The sequence below is a fragment of the Atta colombica genome, unplaced genomic scaffold, assembly GCF_001594045.1.
Source record: "Atta colombica isolate Treedump-2 unplaced genomic scaffold, Acol1.0 scaffold189, whole genome shotgun sequence".
In the NCBI taxonomy this organism is placed as follows: Eukaryota; Metazoa; Arthropoda; class Insecta; order Hymenoptera; family Formicidae; genus Atta; species Atta colombica.
This window is the reverse complement of record NW_017259281.1, coordinates 2,481,005-2,495,288: the sequence shown is the minus strand read 5'-3', so window position 1 is coordinate 2,495,288 and position 14,284 is coordinate 2,481,005. Positions and strand designations below refer to the sequence as shown.

The following is a 14,284-nucleotide window of genomic DNA, read 5'->3' as shown; positions in this document are numbered from 1 at the left end:
TATCCCACTGCAATAAGGCAGTTTCGCGATCTCTCTCGCGTATACCACGAATTCGCTCTTCCGGGTGAAATTTCACGGGCCATTGACGATCCCGTTCTTTGATATGTCCGTTGGATAGCGCCGGTTACTTTTAGATACGAACCTCGAGAGAGTTCTGGCAGGTATAGCGCGGCGATTTTTAGTTTGCATGTAACGTGGTCATAACAGCGCAGTACGGATGGTATCTTCCGTAAGAAAATCTTAGGAAAGGCGTGAACCGACATAATCTTATGCGTCGTGGATAATATGGAAAATTATATGTATTAACAAAAGTAGATCATCCCCGCATTTTAAAGTTGACCTTTATAGTATTATGGTATCACGATGGCATTATTTTTTATTTTACGCCCAGGAATACTTCAGGTTAATTTAACTTTCGGATGCTATAAATGTAGTCTGAAGAATTAGGTACGTACTTTACACTAATTTCGGGGGATTTAAGTGTCATGACTGAAATATACAGATGAGAACAATACAAACTTTTATCATTATTGTTATGGAATAGAGAATTTTTTGTTTTAATAAAATAATAATAACATATCTGTTCATTAAAAAGTTTAGATTAAATGTACTTACTAGCCGTATATGGGACAGTATAAATGGAAAATATATAAATTTAGAAAAAAACATGATTTGTCAAGATTGGAATTAAAAATATTACAGTACAATTGAAAATATAAACAATAGGAATAGAAAATATTAAAATATGATATTGAAAGTAGGCCAATTGAATTTTATATTGATAAAATTCTATGAAGAAGAAGAATATGCATGAAAGAAATAAACGAGAGTGATATTTATTTCATTATACTTATAAAATTAAATTTACAGAGCTACAATTTACAATTTTAATTTTTTTTGTCCTTTAATAGAAATCCTTTATAGAAATTGGTAATTCTGGCCATAGCAAAACTGTACACACAATGTACTGTCCTTGTTAGTTAAAGGTCGGTGCAGATTGTATACACGCTTAGAGAGAAAACGAAAAATATGTATGAATTCAGAAAAACGCGATATTTTTGTCAGAGGAGCGAAAATATGGGGTAGAAAAAAATGAAACTAGAAGTAGGTCAGCCAATGTTTATGATACGAAGTAAAATCAAGTAAAACTGGTTGATATAGCGGATTGGTAGGATTAGCTGATATCATTTATTGGTTTTGGCACGCTGATGAAGCTATCGCGTCAAACAATGTGTGCACGGCCTCACGCTGCACGTAATTTCGCCTTAAATCGCGGTGGTAGCCATTGGCCTCGGTTCACCGGTGGAACAAGTTCGAAAGCTGGCGATGGCAACCGCCGTAAATTGCCAACTCAATAAAGCAGGGCATAACACTTTATCTCAAGCATAAGTGCACCCGCCGACTTCCGTGCGTGGCTAAGAAACATGATCGCGGTATGAAAAGATGTTGCCCGGCGTGTGGGATCGCTTGGGTTATGGTCAAACTTGTTCTTCCTCAACAAAACCGCGATACATCAACGAGTTACCACGGTGTTTCGCTGCACTCGAACACGGATGAATGCACCGGACAACATCCGGAATTTTTATTGCCTATTGTTGCGACAGGATCGCGTTTAATAACACGTTTAATTGTGAGTTTATGAGGGCAAAAGAGATAATAAAATAAAGCTTTTTAAGTTTTCAAGAAAATAAGGCTGTTTTAAAAGGAGAGCCAGTATTATGATATTTTTATTAGCGAAAAATATAAAATCTGTGCAAATTGATCCGTCAAATATGAATATTTTGTCGATAATAATAATAATAAAGTGAAAAAATCAATTTTTTTATTGCATTTTCAGAAAGTTGACAGTCTTGAAAATATATTGCTAAAATCATTCAGAGAGAAATACGTAGACAGAATTATTCACGATTTACTAAAATGATGCATAGATAAAAATTAGGCGCGTTTGAGTTTCGATCCGCTGCGCCACGCAATACGACTGTTACTGTTATTTCTTTGAATAAAGAAACATTCATGAAGTTGATGAAGAGGATGAATCTTTTTATGACCCAGAATAAAAAAAATTTATTGTAAGTACTAAAAAAAGACAGAAGTATTTTAATTCAAAACTTTGAACACACTTTTCTCGAAACGTTTTTTTTTGCTGATGAAATTTGCTGACATTGTAAACAGAAAATTGCTCAACGCACTGATCTACGCTTTTTACATGTTACAACTATTTTCTCCATACGGTAAACCTGAAAAAAATAATTTTTCAAAACAATAATAATTCTTTGACAATGAGAAAAATAATGGTTTTTATAAAAAAAGAACTTTTTTTTTGTAATGAAGTAATTTTAACAAATTGCGATAATTTTGTTAGATTTACTGTATACATTTAACATCATTAATTACAAATCAGTTTGATTTTTTGTTTTTAGACGACTAATTGTGACTGCAATGTCAGCAATTCGATAAAATCTCATTTGAATTACACGTTTGCTGCCATTGTTATCTCTCAGACATTTTAACACATTTTGGTTCATATAAAATTTATATATATTGTACAAAGTGCAAATGAAATATAGATCTAAATCTAAAATTGATCGCTGTAACCGGTTTTTTAAAAAATTCATCGTTGATTTTTTTGACTTTTCAAATCACTCAGTTTCCTTAATTCGCATTTTGTGAACGATTTTTATAAGATTAAGAAAACGCTAGAATTATCAATATCACAGTCGTATAAAGTCTCTGAATTGACTGAACAGAATAAAAAATTCTTTTACAGGATTAAATGCAAAATTAAGAGGTGGTACAGTGGACTTTATACCAAAATTTAATTTTGCATCTACTTTAATCCTATAAAAGGATTTTTGATTCCGTTCAGTCAATTTAGAGAATTTTATACAATACTATAATATCGATAATTTGGTCATTCCATCATCTCCTTAATTGGCAAATAATTTATTCATAATTTTTTGTTAGTATTAATTGATGTACATATCACTTCCTTCATAAGCGACACAATTTAAAAACTTAAGTTTTGCAAAAAAGGGAAAAAACTCTTTTTGAATTTGACAGTTATTGACTAATCAAATAATATTGACATTTTTGTCATTTTTGTTATACAACTTTTAAAAAATTACTCTTTTTGAACTGTGATGTTATGATAATTTTTCAAGAAGTTAATACTTTTGATGATTAATAGAATAATGTTTATTTAATTATCATTTATGGTAACAACTCGAAAATCATGTTTTTTTTTAGTTGTATTATTTTTGGAGATATGTGAAATTAGCGCTCCAATTTTCTCGAAAGTTCGGATTATAAAGTTTTATAAGCTTTTTTTTTGAAGAATATAGGAATAAGTGTATAATAATTGTTTTTTAAAGAGTTCCGGCAAGTAACATTATACAATAGCACTTTTGAAATAAAGAAGCATATTTGCGATGAAATTTTTGTTCAGCAAAAATATTTAAAATACAAGAATATTTAAGAATTGACAAGAATCGCGATTTACCTTATATATCAGATATTCACGATTCGATGCAAGATATCGATGCAAGATCAAGCGTCAGCAATCCGTAAGCTTGCAAAATACGTCTATCGCAAGAAACTTCCCAACGCGACGCGATCTCTGCACCCCGCAGGGAGAGAAATGCAAAAACGTACTATCGGCAGCTGCAAGCCATTCCGGTTCATTGAAATTCGCGAATGCAACGTTACGGTCGTAACGAGACGAGTAGACAACGTCTGTCCTTTCACCCTCAAGGAAACGCCCATTCGTAAGAAAGCGATCGTGTTTCTTATGGAGATTCCCGGAACTCACGATTCGGCGCAATTTCCGACAAAAGGAAGTTTTTCTCTACCTTTTTTTAATTCTTATTGCGAAAACAATGAGATACAAACATTATAGTTGCTCTCTAATAAGGTATATTCATAAACCCGCGTCGCGTCGCAAACATAATTGCGTTTTGCACAGCGGCGACAACGGTGACGATATAGTGCGATGGTAGTTGCTTTATTAAAAGCTGGTTTTGTGGTTTCAGATGAGTTCAGGAGTAAGGTGGCTTGCGAAAACGAAGTCGTCAATCTCGTTTGCCATCCCGGCCAGAGGGTGGCGATTTTCAGTGCTGCCTTTGGGAGAACGCAATATGAGTCCCTGCAGTGTCCGCAGCCACTGGGCGTACAAGAAGAAAGTAAGTACCATCATTAATTAACAACATCTTGCGTCTCTCCATTAATTATAATTTACAATTTATTATAACTCGTTTTTTTAATTCTTTCTTTTTTATCGAAATTACGTGACATTTGTGAAACGCGTATTTAACATTGTATTACTTTTGTTATTAAAGCAATAATCGAACATAAAACTATGAATTTTAACGCGTACTCTTCACGTTTCGATATCGTCTTGGTTTTATGTTATATGCGTTATATATCATTTGCTGCTTCGTAAGAAAAGTTGGTGGCCACATTTTCCGAGATTACAGCTGATGTTAAGTATTTATATATGCAGATAAATTCCGCGTGTTATTAAAGTAATGATATCCGTTATACTTACATTGTGTACAAATACTAAAGTGAAGAAATTTTGCACGACAAAACACACGGAAAGAATGATTTTGCTGCACACTGAGAACAATTTCTAGTTGAAAATAGATGAACCGAACCAGAAGATTTTGATCAATTAGAATTAGATTCTGGTTATCTCTACTATAGAATTATAAATCAACCAAAAAATTCTAACTTTCTTCAGTGTGAAATCAGACTCTAATTTAAAATATCTAAAGATTTAGATATTTTGTTAAATCATGTAAATAATTATGTACAAAATTCAAACATGAGAAGCAATGTTGCAATCAAAGTATTGTTGTTCTTGTTTTTCAAATAATTTTACACGCTTTCATATCAATATTGTTCTTATTGCATCATCAATCATTTTATCAATTTTTCCATTTAGGCTAAACAGAAAGATCTAGTAAAAATGATTTATATTAATATAAACTGTACGGAAAAACCGATTTTGCTAAAGTATCTAAAACTTCAGCTAGATACACAGATCTGAGAATTTGTTGGACCATCAAAATAATTTTCTAGGAAACATGATGTATGTTACGAAAAGTTTTGACATTCTAACAACCAGTCTGAGCGTCCTACATATTTATTTTGATAGTTCAACAAAATTTATTTTCAGATCTATATCTAAATTAAATTTTTAGATACTTCAGCAAAACCGTTCCTTTTGTGTAGAATTTTTCAAACGCTTAGTTTCTAGTGATATAACGAAGATCGATCAATAATCTCTGTCGTTCATTTCTTCTATTTGTCGATGAGTTTTTCTGCAGAAAAGCCTTCGAGTCGATGTTTGTCCTAGTTTATTGTCATACTTGGCGACGAGATTGCGACTCTTTCTTCCGTGGCTGCCGAAGTTTCGGATGAGGTTCGAGTGATGTGGGAAGAGAAAATTAAAGTGACTTTTCCCGCAGGATATTCTTTAAAAAAAAAGAAGTCGAAGGTTTTTCCAAATGGAGCGGGATATAATTCAATGACCGACAGATGCATTTGGACGCTAAATGTGACGTTTGATATCGAGAAAGCTTGTTATTCACGTTCGCGCGCCGAGAGAGGCTCACGCCGCTTACTTTTAATTCAGGAAGAATGAAGGAGCTGCCTCTCATTCCCAAGACATGGTTTTATTTAACTTTTCGAAGTAAATTCTTTTAACTCGCGAATTAATGCTCTGGTCGACCGCTCGCGTTCCCATGACGACTTTTTGTCCTGTCCAATCAATCGATTTCTACGAAAGCGCACGAAGAGAACATAAACGAGAACAGTGAAGACCACACCGATACTGATACTTTAACGATACCATTTAATTCTGAAACATTGAAATTGTTGTTCACGTATATATTTATAATTTCTTATTCATTTAATCGGTCTTTGCTATCCCTTTATTTTCAATTTTATGTCTTAATCTTTTGATAATAATTCCATTATTTTAATTATTGATAATAACACTAGTTTTAAAAAATATTTTTTAAAAATTATTTTAAACCAGAAAAAATGTTCTTATATCTTTTTGAATGTTGAAAACGATACCGCAATAGTTAAAAAAGCCATTTTGAAAATTAAACTTCAATTATTTTGGAAATCTGACGTGCTGGAATTTTTTGGCTTGCGGCACTATTTTTAGTATTAAAAATCTATACGAAACATCTAGTCCGGTTTAAAGTAATTTTTTTGTTGTAAACTAGTGTAATTCGCGTATATAACAACAATACAATTATTCGTACGACCTCATTAATTATAGCTAACTAATTTTGGAGACAAAATTAGATAAAGAAAAATTAGTTACTCTTAACTTTATAAGAAGAGACTTTATTTATTTGCTCCTTTTATTCTTCTAAAAGGAAAATATCATTTCCGTTCCTTTTGTAGGCAAAAGAAATTCTGGTTTTACAGTTGTATGAATAGCTCGGCTCTGTCCACGATGATCCAATAAATCTCTCTATCCCGCACAATTCCTTGGTCCACTTGTCCGGTCATCATCCGCCAACTCGTAGAGCTACCTTTTAACGCGAAGGGTTGAAAGGTTGCTTGCCGCTCGAGTGCAACAATAAGGAACAAAATCTATGAAATGGTGCCGCGTTATAATAGTGCTTTTTCGTGCTCCTTTGCCATGAATAGCTTGTGGTCGCCTTGATGTGCCTTCATGAGATACGTTTCGTCGTCACGTCTTAGGTCGACGTGAACGATACGTACATTTTCTTACACAAAAGAGTATCGGAAACTCCAAAGACTTCCTGCTCTTCCTTGGATTCCGTCTTTTCTGTCATTCTACGTGAAATCGGATCGATAAATTCTTATTCCTTCTTTGATGTGGATATGCATTTTGTCGACCAGCTTTTCTAAATTTTATTCAATAACGGAAACAATACCTTGCAGTGTTTTCTTTAAATCATAAACGATGTAAGCAAAATCTCATATATTTTATAAAATATATTTTATAAATGTATAATATTGTATAAATATTTGAACGCAAGTTCGAAAGCAGATTCTCCCTCTACGTGTCTCAGATTAAAGACTTAATTACAGTGGAAATAGTATAATGTTTGCATTATATATAATCTTTCCTTTTATTCTAACCAAGCAAAGGTGGATTTATACATATGAAACTATCTTTAACTTTTGTAAATTTGTGTACATAGAATGAATCAGTTAGCCTTTTCGTTTTATCTTTATGGAGTCATATTATTGCGAAATATACAAACTTTTGTTATTTCTTTCACAATTTCGTATAAAATGCTTTGTCAAAAAAAAGAAATATCAATAATACGAAATTTTTTCAATTTTATTTCCTTATACAATGCATCTTTTATTATTTATTATTATTATTATTCTGTTACTGTTACAGCTTGCATGATGGACTTTACAACGGAAACTATAATGCAATTATGCCATGGTAAGCGACGATGCACAGTAGTAGCTAATAGCACAACATTTGGCAGACCAGATCCTTGCAGTCCAGACAGCAAAACGTATCTTAAAGTCGTGTACACCTGCGGTGAGTAAATGAAATTCTTTTTAATTTTACTATCATGAAGTGTCAAAATGTGTCTTGTAATAGCTAATAATTCATTTTTAAAGCTAAATTTTATTTAAACGTAGTTAACTCTTTATTGATTACGTGAAATTTTGTATCAACAATCTGCATCTTTAAACTTCAGTGCAGATTTTTATATTGCTCCAAACTGTATGAAAATCTAAACAAATTATTACATACTTGTGTTGAAAGTTTTAATAAGTTTTTACTATGATAGTAGTCGGATTATAATTTATTTACTTTTTACAGATTTAAATTTATTTACCAAAATTTACAATCAAAATATTGTGACTTTGTTTAAAATCTCACTTGACCGGTGAAGTTAATGGTATATTTATTTCTTATGAACAGTATAAATGTCATTAACAGTATAAATGTCATAAATACATTACTGATTTTTGTAAGAAATATAATAGCTTGGATTGTAATTTTAATATGATTATTCAGTTTAATTTAATGATCAAATATTAAGAGATACATTGCACATTCTGACGTTCCCGGCTTGCAAATAGAACAAGTTGATGATTGAGTTACAACAATATAATATTATGAAAAAAAGAGTGGTAAGAGTTATAGTATATAGTCATGCAGAGAGAAAAGTAATTACTTATTTAAATGGTAAAATTGTACGAGCATTTACCCGAGAATATATAGCTAGCGGCGATTCACCGTTGCAATCCTTGAAAAGAATAGTGAGAAAAACTGATATTACGGACCGTGCAATAACGTGTTTGGTAGAGGATCTATCCGGAGCTTGCTGCACAATAGCGTATAATGAGCGTAGAACGTTCTTCTCTGAGAAGAAGTTATTTTATTTTGCGAGGTTCGAAGTGACTCGGCAGCAACGAGTCAGCGACAGCTTTAAACAAAATGACGTCGTCGCAGGGTCTTTCCTTCTGCCCAGGACGGGATTCGTACTGAATTTCGTTCTCGACATTTTTAATGGGCACTCTCTTCGGGAACGGTGCGTCACGAAGAATAGCGAAAGAAACTGTTGTGAAAACTGTCGACGGCAACTAACGAGCGACATCACTGTAACGTATTTCGAGCATGACGTCGCAGGACGTTATCCTTCTGAGAATGAAAACTAGAATTTCCGGTCATCGCCGATACAAGACGTAATTTTATCCTGTGTATTTACCTGTTTGTTTATCTTCGACGAAATGTAATAATAATTTTATGCGAGTGTCGATTACGCTGGTCCGCAATATTGTTGAAAAACTAATCAAGAATACGTGGCAAATTTAAAAAAAAATAAAAAAAAAATGTTGTGTAGAACGAGTTGTGTAGAATGCAAATGTGTCTGGCCGCAATATTTACATCGTCGTTGAATTTTTGAGCATGAGTACATACGCTCGTGTACAAACTTTTTTCGCGAAAATCTTCGAATCTTTTCAGCGGTGCCGCAATGCCGCAATAATATTCTTTGCGAAAAGTTGCACGTGAATTGGGAGATGTTAACAGGCGAAGTTTTATACTACTTGCTACATGCTTATGCCGTTCTCGCGCAAAGCGACGAAAAAGTAATGCATGGTCGGTCATCGCAGTGTTGCTCCATGCTCCAATCTTTTTTATTTAAGTGAAATTACACATACCCCATACGTGTACATTTTGTTAGCAAATAGCACTCTTATAACCGAGTACTTTGTTGCGGAATACCTCGTTTACATTAATCGCAACCATCTTTTACCTCCTTAACAAAGAAAGGAAAGTGTGGAAAAGAAGGTACCGTGTTATAAAAATATGATGTAATTTTTCTTGAAACGTGTATAATTTATTCCTACTGTAGAAACTGGCTTGTGAATGTTTCACTATAAAACTTACTTTAAGAATTGAAAAAAAAGAAATCCAACAAAAAGAAGAAGAAGGAGGAGGAGGATTGAAAAATGGTTCAGATATCAAGATAACATTACGCTTAATGAATAATATTTTTTAACTTAATATTCTTCTTTAAAGTATCTATACTTAAAATATTCCTTTTTGATCTCAATTTGATATTATTTCATGTGATAATCATTATAAATTTCTGACACAGCAATTGTGAAATGCATCTTCTTCATATTTTATTAATATGATAAGGATTAAACTTTTTCGATTAAAAAGATTTTAGCTGAAATTCAGTCGCGATTAAAATAGTAAGTGCCTCTTGACAGTGGAAGGATAAGAGAGTCTTGCTAGCCCTTTTGCGGCTCGTCGCACGTCAAATTACCGGCCGTAAACGGCCGTGCGGGGATTATAATTCGCGCGACGTAGCCGAGAACGCATTTGCATGTGCCTGTGAGTGCCCGATGCGAGCTCATTAGTCAATGTCACTTCGGTTCTGTAACCGACCTGCAACGTTTGTGAAAGAAAGAAAAAAAGAATCGTCGCTCGGTATTCTAATTTGGCGGTGAGTCATGCATAGTTCTTCGTGGCACGCGGCTGTCCTGGTAGCCGCGAGCAAAATATGCGCATTCGTTGGTACGTGAAAAAATTCGTGAAATAATAAACGTCCGTCGATCTGAGTCGGTCGCATCTCTTCGTGATTGAACGTTTTGAAATATCGTAAAACCACATTGTACAACAACTTTTACTGTATTTTATAACAATATATTTATAAAAATACATGATTGTACAAACATAATCTGTAGACAGAATGTTAATAAATATAAATATTTTATGTTTGATTTATTAAGCTTTTTTTTCTTAGGAGAGCAATGCGTTACTTTTTTCAAATTGGGATTTTTTGCATATAATATAAAAAAATTATATTTAGTTAAATTTCTTGTAAATTCTTATTAAATATTATAAAATTTATTCGTTAAACGTTTAAAGTAATTCGAGATATTCTAAGGAGAATCTAAGGTAATATCAAACCTTCCTTCTTATCCATGCATATATGCGCACATGCTGCCAAGAGAACATGTTCGAGGAATAATAAACTGGCATGATAAGAAAGTAAGGCTTGTTGTGAATCAAATTTTTTCTCATTGTAGATTGCTAGTTTAAAATAACAAGTAGCATAAAATTCATGTGAAAATTATTTTATTCATTACAGTTCTTTTCATAAAGTTGATACTAAACGAATAGATAAAAGCAAAATTATGATATATATTCATTATATTTTATAAATCTTATGTTGGAATTTTATATGCATTTTGAACTTTAATCGAATATAAATTCAAATTCTACAGAGTATATATCAAAAATATTAATGTTTGAATGTAAACAAAACAAAATTATATTATAATAATTTTAATTTACATGTTATACACATTTGTAATTTTTTATTTATTTTTTATTTATTTTTAAAGATTAAAGAAATAATAAACTATGTAAGTATAAACATTTAATAAGATTTACAATTAAAAGTTGACAAAACGAACGATCATCGTTATAGATATCTTTTCAGTAAAATTACATAGCAAACGGCAACATCAGAAACATTTTTTCCGCTGAACTTGGATTTGATCGGGGATGACGATATTCCGAATGAAATCAATCGTACTTCCCAACTATTCATACTATTTCTGTAAAGCGTGCTTCCCATACTATTCATACTATTTCTGTAAAGCATGCTCGCTGTCTTCTTTGTTAAGTTCTCCCGGGGTATTTACTTGGAACAATTACCGAGCGATTTCAAAGTGTAATTGGATCCGCATGAATTATCAGTGTACATCAAAGTCCCACCTCCTTCCCTTTGATCCAACATGAGCGTAGATCGTCAATCACGCTCGTAGAGCTGGAAGTAAAGCCCTGGAAATCCGTGTTTCATGAGATATCATCGAGTCCTAATCAGTTATTAACATCGGAAATGTCCTAATTAGTTTCGATATGTTTAGAATATACTTGTTATTATTATACAACAAAATTGCCATATAAAAAAATTCATTATAGATATTATAATTCTGATTTGTCAAGTTAGATGTTTAGTATTTTACGTGCAAGATTTTAATAATACGAACTTACATTATCGCCACATCTACGAAATATTTTATTTTTCAGAGAAAAATATTTTTCAATCTTCTATTCTGTATTTTTCTGTTCTTTTTTATATTAAAACGGATATTAAAAATAATATAAAGGCGCTCCCAGAGAATTACTCAGACATTATGAGAATATAAAGTTACGAATAAAATGTTCTTCTCGTGATAGCATAAAATTTTTAATCGTCACAAATTAGTCTCCAGCCGTGTTAAACATACATTTTTCTATGAGGTAATATCTGCGAGTAAAAATCTCTCTTTCAAGTAGAATTTATTTACAGTAAAAGCTATTAAAGAACTGCCGATAGGGATGAGAGGAGAGTAAACTTCAAGAAGGAAAATATTCAAAATATATTTTTTTCTGATGTATGCGAACTTTTATGAATTATAAGAGACAGAACACGGTAGCATATTTATGAAGATGTATAAAGCAATGATTCTGATTGCAACGATTTCTAATTGCATTTATCAACTCTATTTAAGTGGTGTTTCGTGAATCACAAATTTATTTCATCACTGCCTTTTACACTTAGTTCAACGTTGCAACTGTTTTAGCTTGTGTAATTAGTTTCCCATGGTTAAAATTTTCAGAATTTCCCCTGAAAGGAGGTACTGAAAACAAAGTTTACTTTTTTAACTGATATTTATGTAGAAATCAATTAAAAAATTCCCTTAAGTTATTTCTTGTTCTCAAAGTTACAACAAATACTGCATTGTTTATTTTGCAAACTTATAAAATTAATTTTTTATTTGTGTCCGATTCTTTTCTCTATTTTAATTTGGCGATAGCTACGTTCAATAACTCCAGCAAAGTTCAGATACGAATCGTTAAATATTACATAGCTAAACTTTCTCGGATAATATTGCTTGATTAATCATAAATCATAATGGTTTATTAGTTGACGTTACGTACGACAAGAATAAGCAACTTGAGAATTCTCTCGTCTATTATATTATGTCTGTTACATTAATTATCTCTCTAACGATAGAAGCAAAATTCGTTGAATTTCACCATCCATTTCTCTGAAACAGTACAAACTGAATCACTCGTTGATTTCACACATGGGATCTCGTTGACAGAGTGAACGTACATACGTATCCTATGTCCAAAGCCAAATCAGTCGACGCTTAACGACGTATGAATGCATTGCTTAATTTCACGATACGAATACGTCAGTTGATATCAGTCAATCGAAAAAATTGATTAAACTCATGGTTTATTTTCGTCTCGTCGCGCATACGATCGCGGTTAATTATTGCTTGTTTTTCATAAAAGAATTACCAATTTTCGCTGATAGCACTCCACTGATTTTGCCATATTATATACATGCATCGTCTGTCAATATAAAATCATTTATGGAAATATATCTATAACTACATTCGCAAGGCTATTCAATTCAGTTTAATGCGTTTAAATAATTTCCTGGGAGACGTTAATTGAATAATTTTGTTGAAAGTCTTTAAAACTTTAATTGAATTCTTGACATTTTGCAAAACTTTTAAACTTTTTTTTAAATTTTTAAGTTACCAAAACTTTTTTTATTATCTCATCCTTTTTGCTTTTTGTAGATATATTTTCCTGACCTAAGGTTTTTCGAAATACTTCAATGAAATAGTTAGAACTGTTGCTTGATCGCTTTTACATAATAGCTGTTTAATTTACAATAATAGGAGTCATTGATATGCTTCATGTTGTTTAACGAATCGCCGATGCATCACGGCAATTCGTCTCAATTGAATTTTGACGTGTAGCTGAAGAGCCATGTCAATCAACGATAGAAAATCAAGCGTTCGCGTAGCCACGAAGCTAATTAGGGATCGAAGTGCCAACTCGATGGCGAGTATGACTATATAGCTACTTTACATTATAGCGTTCATCGCGAGGTAATGACTCCTCGAATTTCAGCCATTAATCCGAGCAGTGCTGCTAATGAAAAATATCCTTCATGCGACGAATAATCAATTTAATCTGTGCGGAACGGAGTCGTTTATTCGATATTGACTGATAATTTATATTTAAACGATGTTCTACGTATAGCTTTGTTACAATTTACTAATTCTTTGTTAATTCTCTCTCTCTCTCTCTCTCTCTCTCAAGTCCCATTATTTTCATTATCAATGAAAACGCATTTGGTATTTATCGCATTATGTAACTGCAATATATTTTCATTAGAAATGCGGCGAGCTAATATATCATAATCTATTACAGAGACGTATTTTAATTAATAAATAGCGAATGTATGAAGTTATGTATATTAACGATGGATGATATTTCAAAAATATGTGCAGTATTTCTAAACCGCTGTCACAAAATATTTGCAAGAACAGAAAGATCTGTTATTGATGATTTTTTGTCCAAAGAAAAAGCAAATGTTGACAAGTTGACAAGTGTCACTATAGGTATAGTCTGTCATACGAACCAGAAAATCGAAGAGACAGAGGAAAAAACTGATTTTTTTAACATTTATTTTTTCAATGTCAATAACGATACATTTTATGATATGAGATACAGGAAATGCCTTCTTCTTCTCTCGACGATAACCAAATACTTTTGATGGAAATAGCGCATATAATTCTAAAATTACACTTAAAAGGGCAAGCAAATATAAGTTTTGGATTTAAATGAAACTTTTTCTGCTGTTTTTTGCCATATAGATATAGGTATTTGAATAAATAAAATTATAAATTGTAATTAATAAATCAAATTTTCTTGACACATTTCATTAATATATTG

The 14,284-nt window shown here is 32.2% G+C and overlaps 1 protein-coding gene across 1 annotated transcript in view; it reads left to right on the top strand.

Moving 5' to 3' along the window:
- Nucleotides 1–14,284, top strand: part of LOC108686712 — a 178,168-nt gene that overhangs the window by 122,749 nt on the left and 41,135 nt on the right. The window contains exons 4-5 of the mRNA XM_018192148.1: nucleotides 4,029–4,178; nucleotides 7,397–7,546. Coding sequence (XP_018047637.1) covers nucleotides 4,029–4,178; nucleotides 7,397–7,546 — 300 coding nt within the window. The remainder of the gene's footprint in view (nucleotides 1–4,028; nucleotides 4,179–7,396; nucleotides 7,547–14,284) is intronic.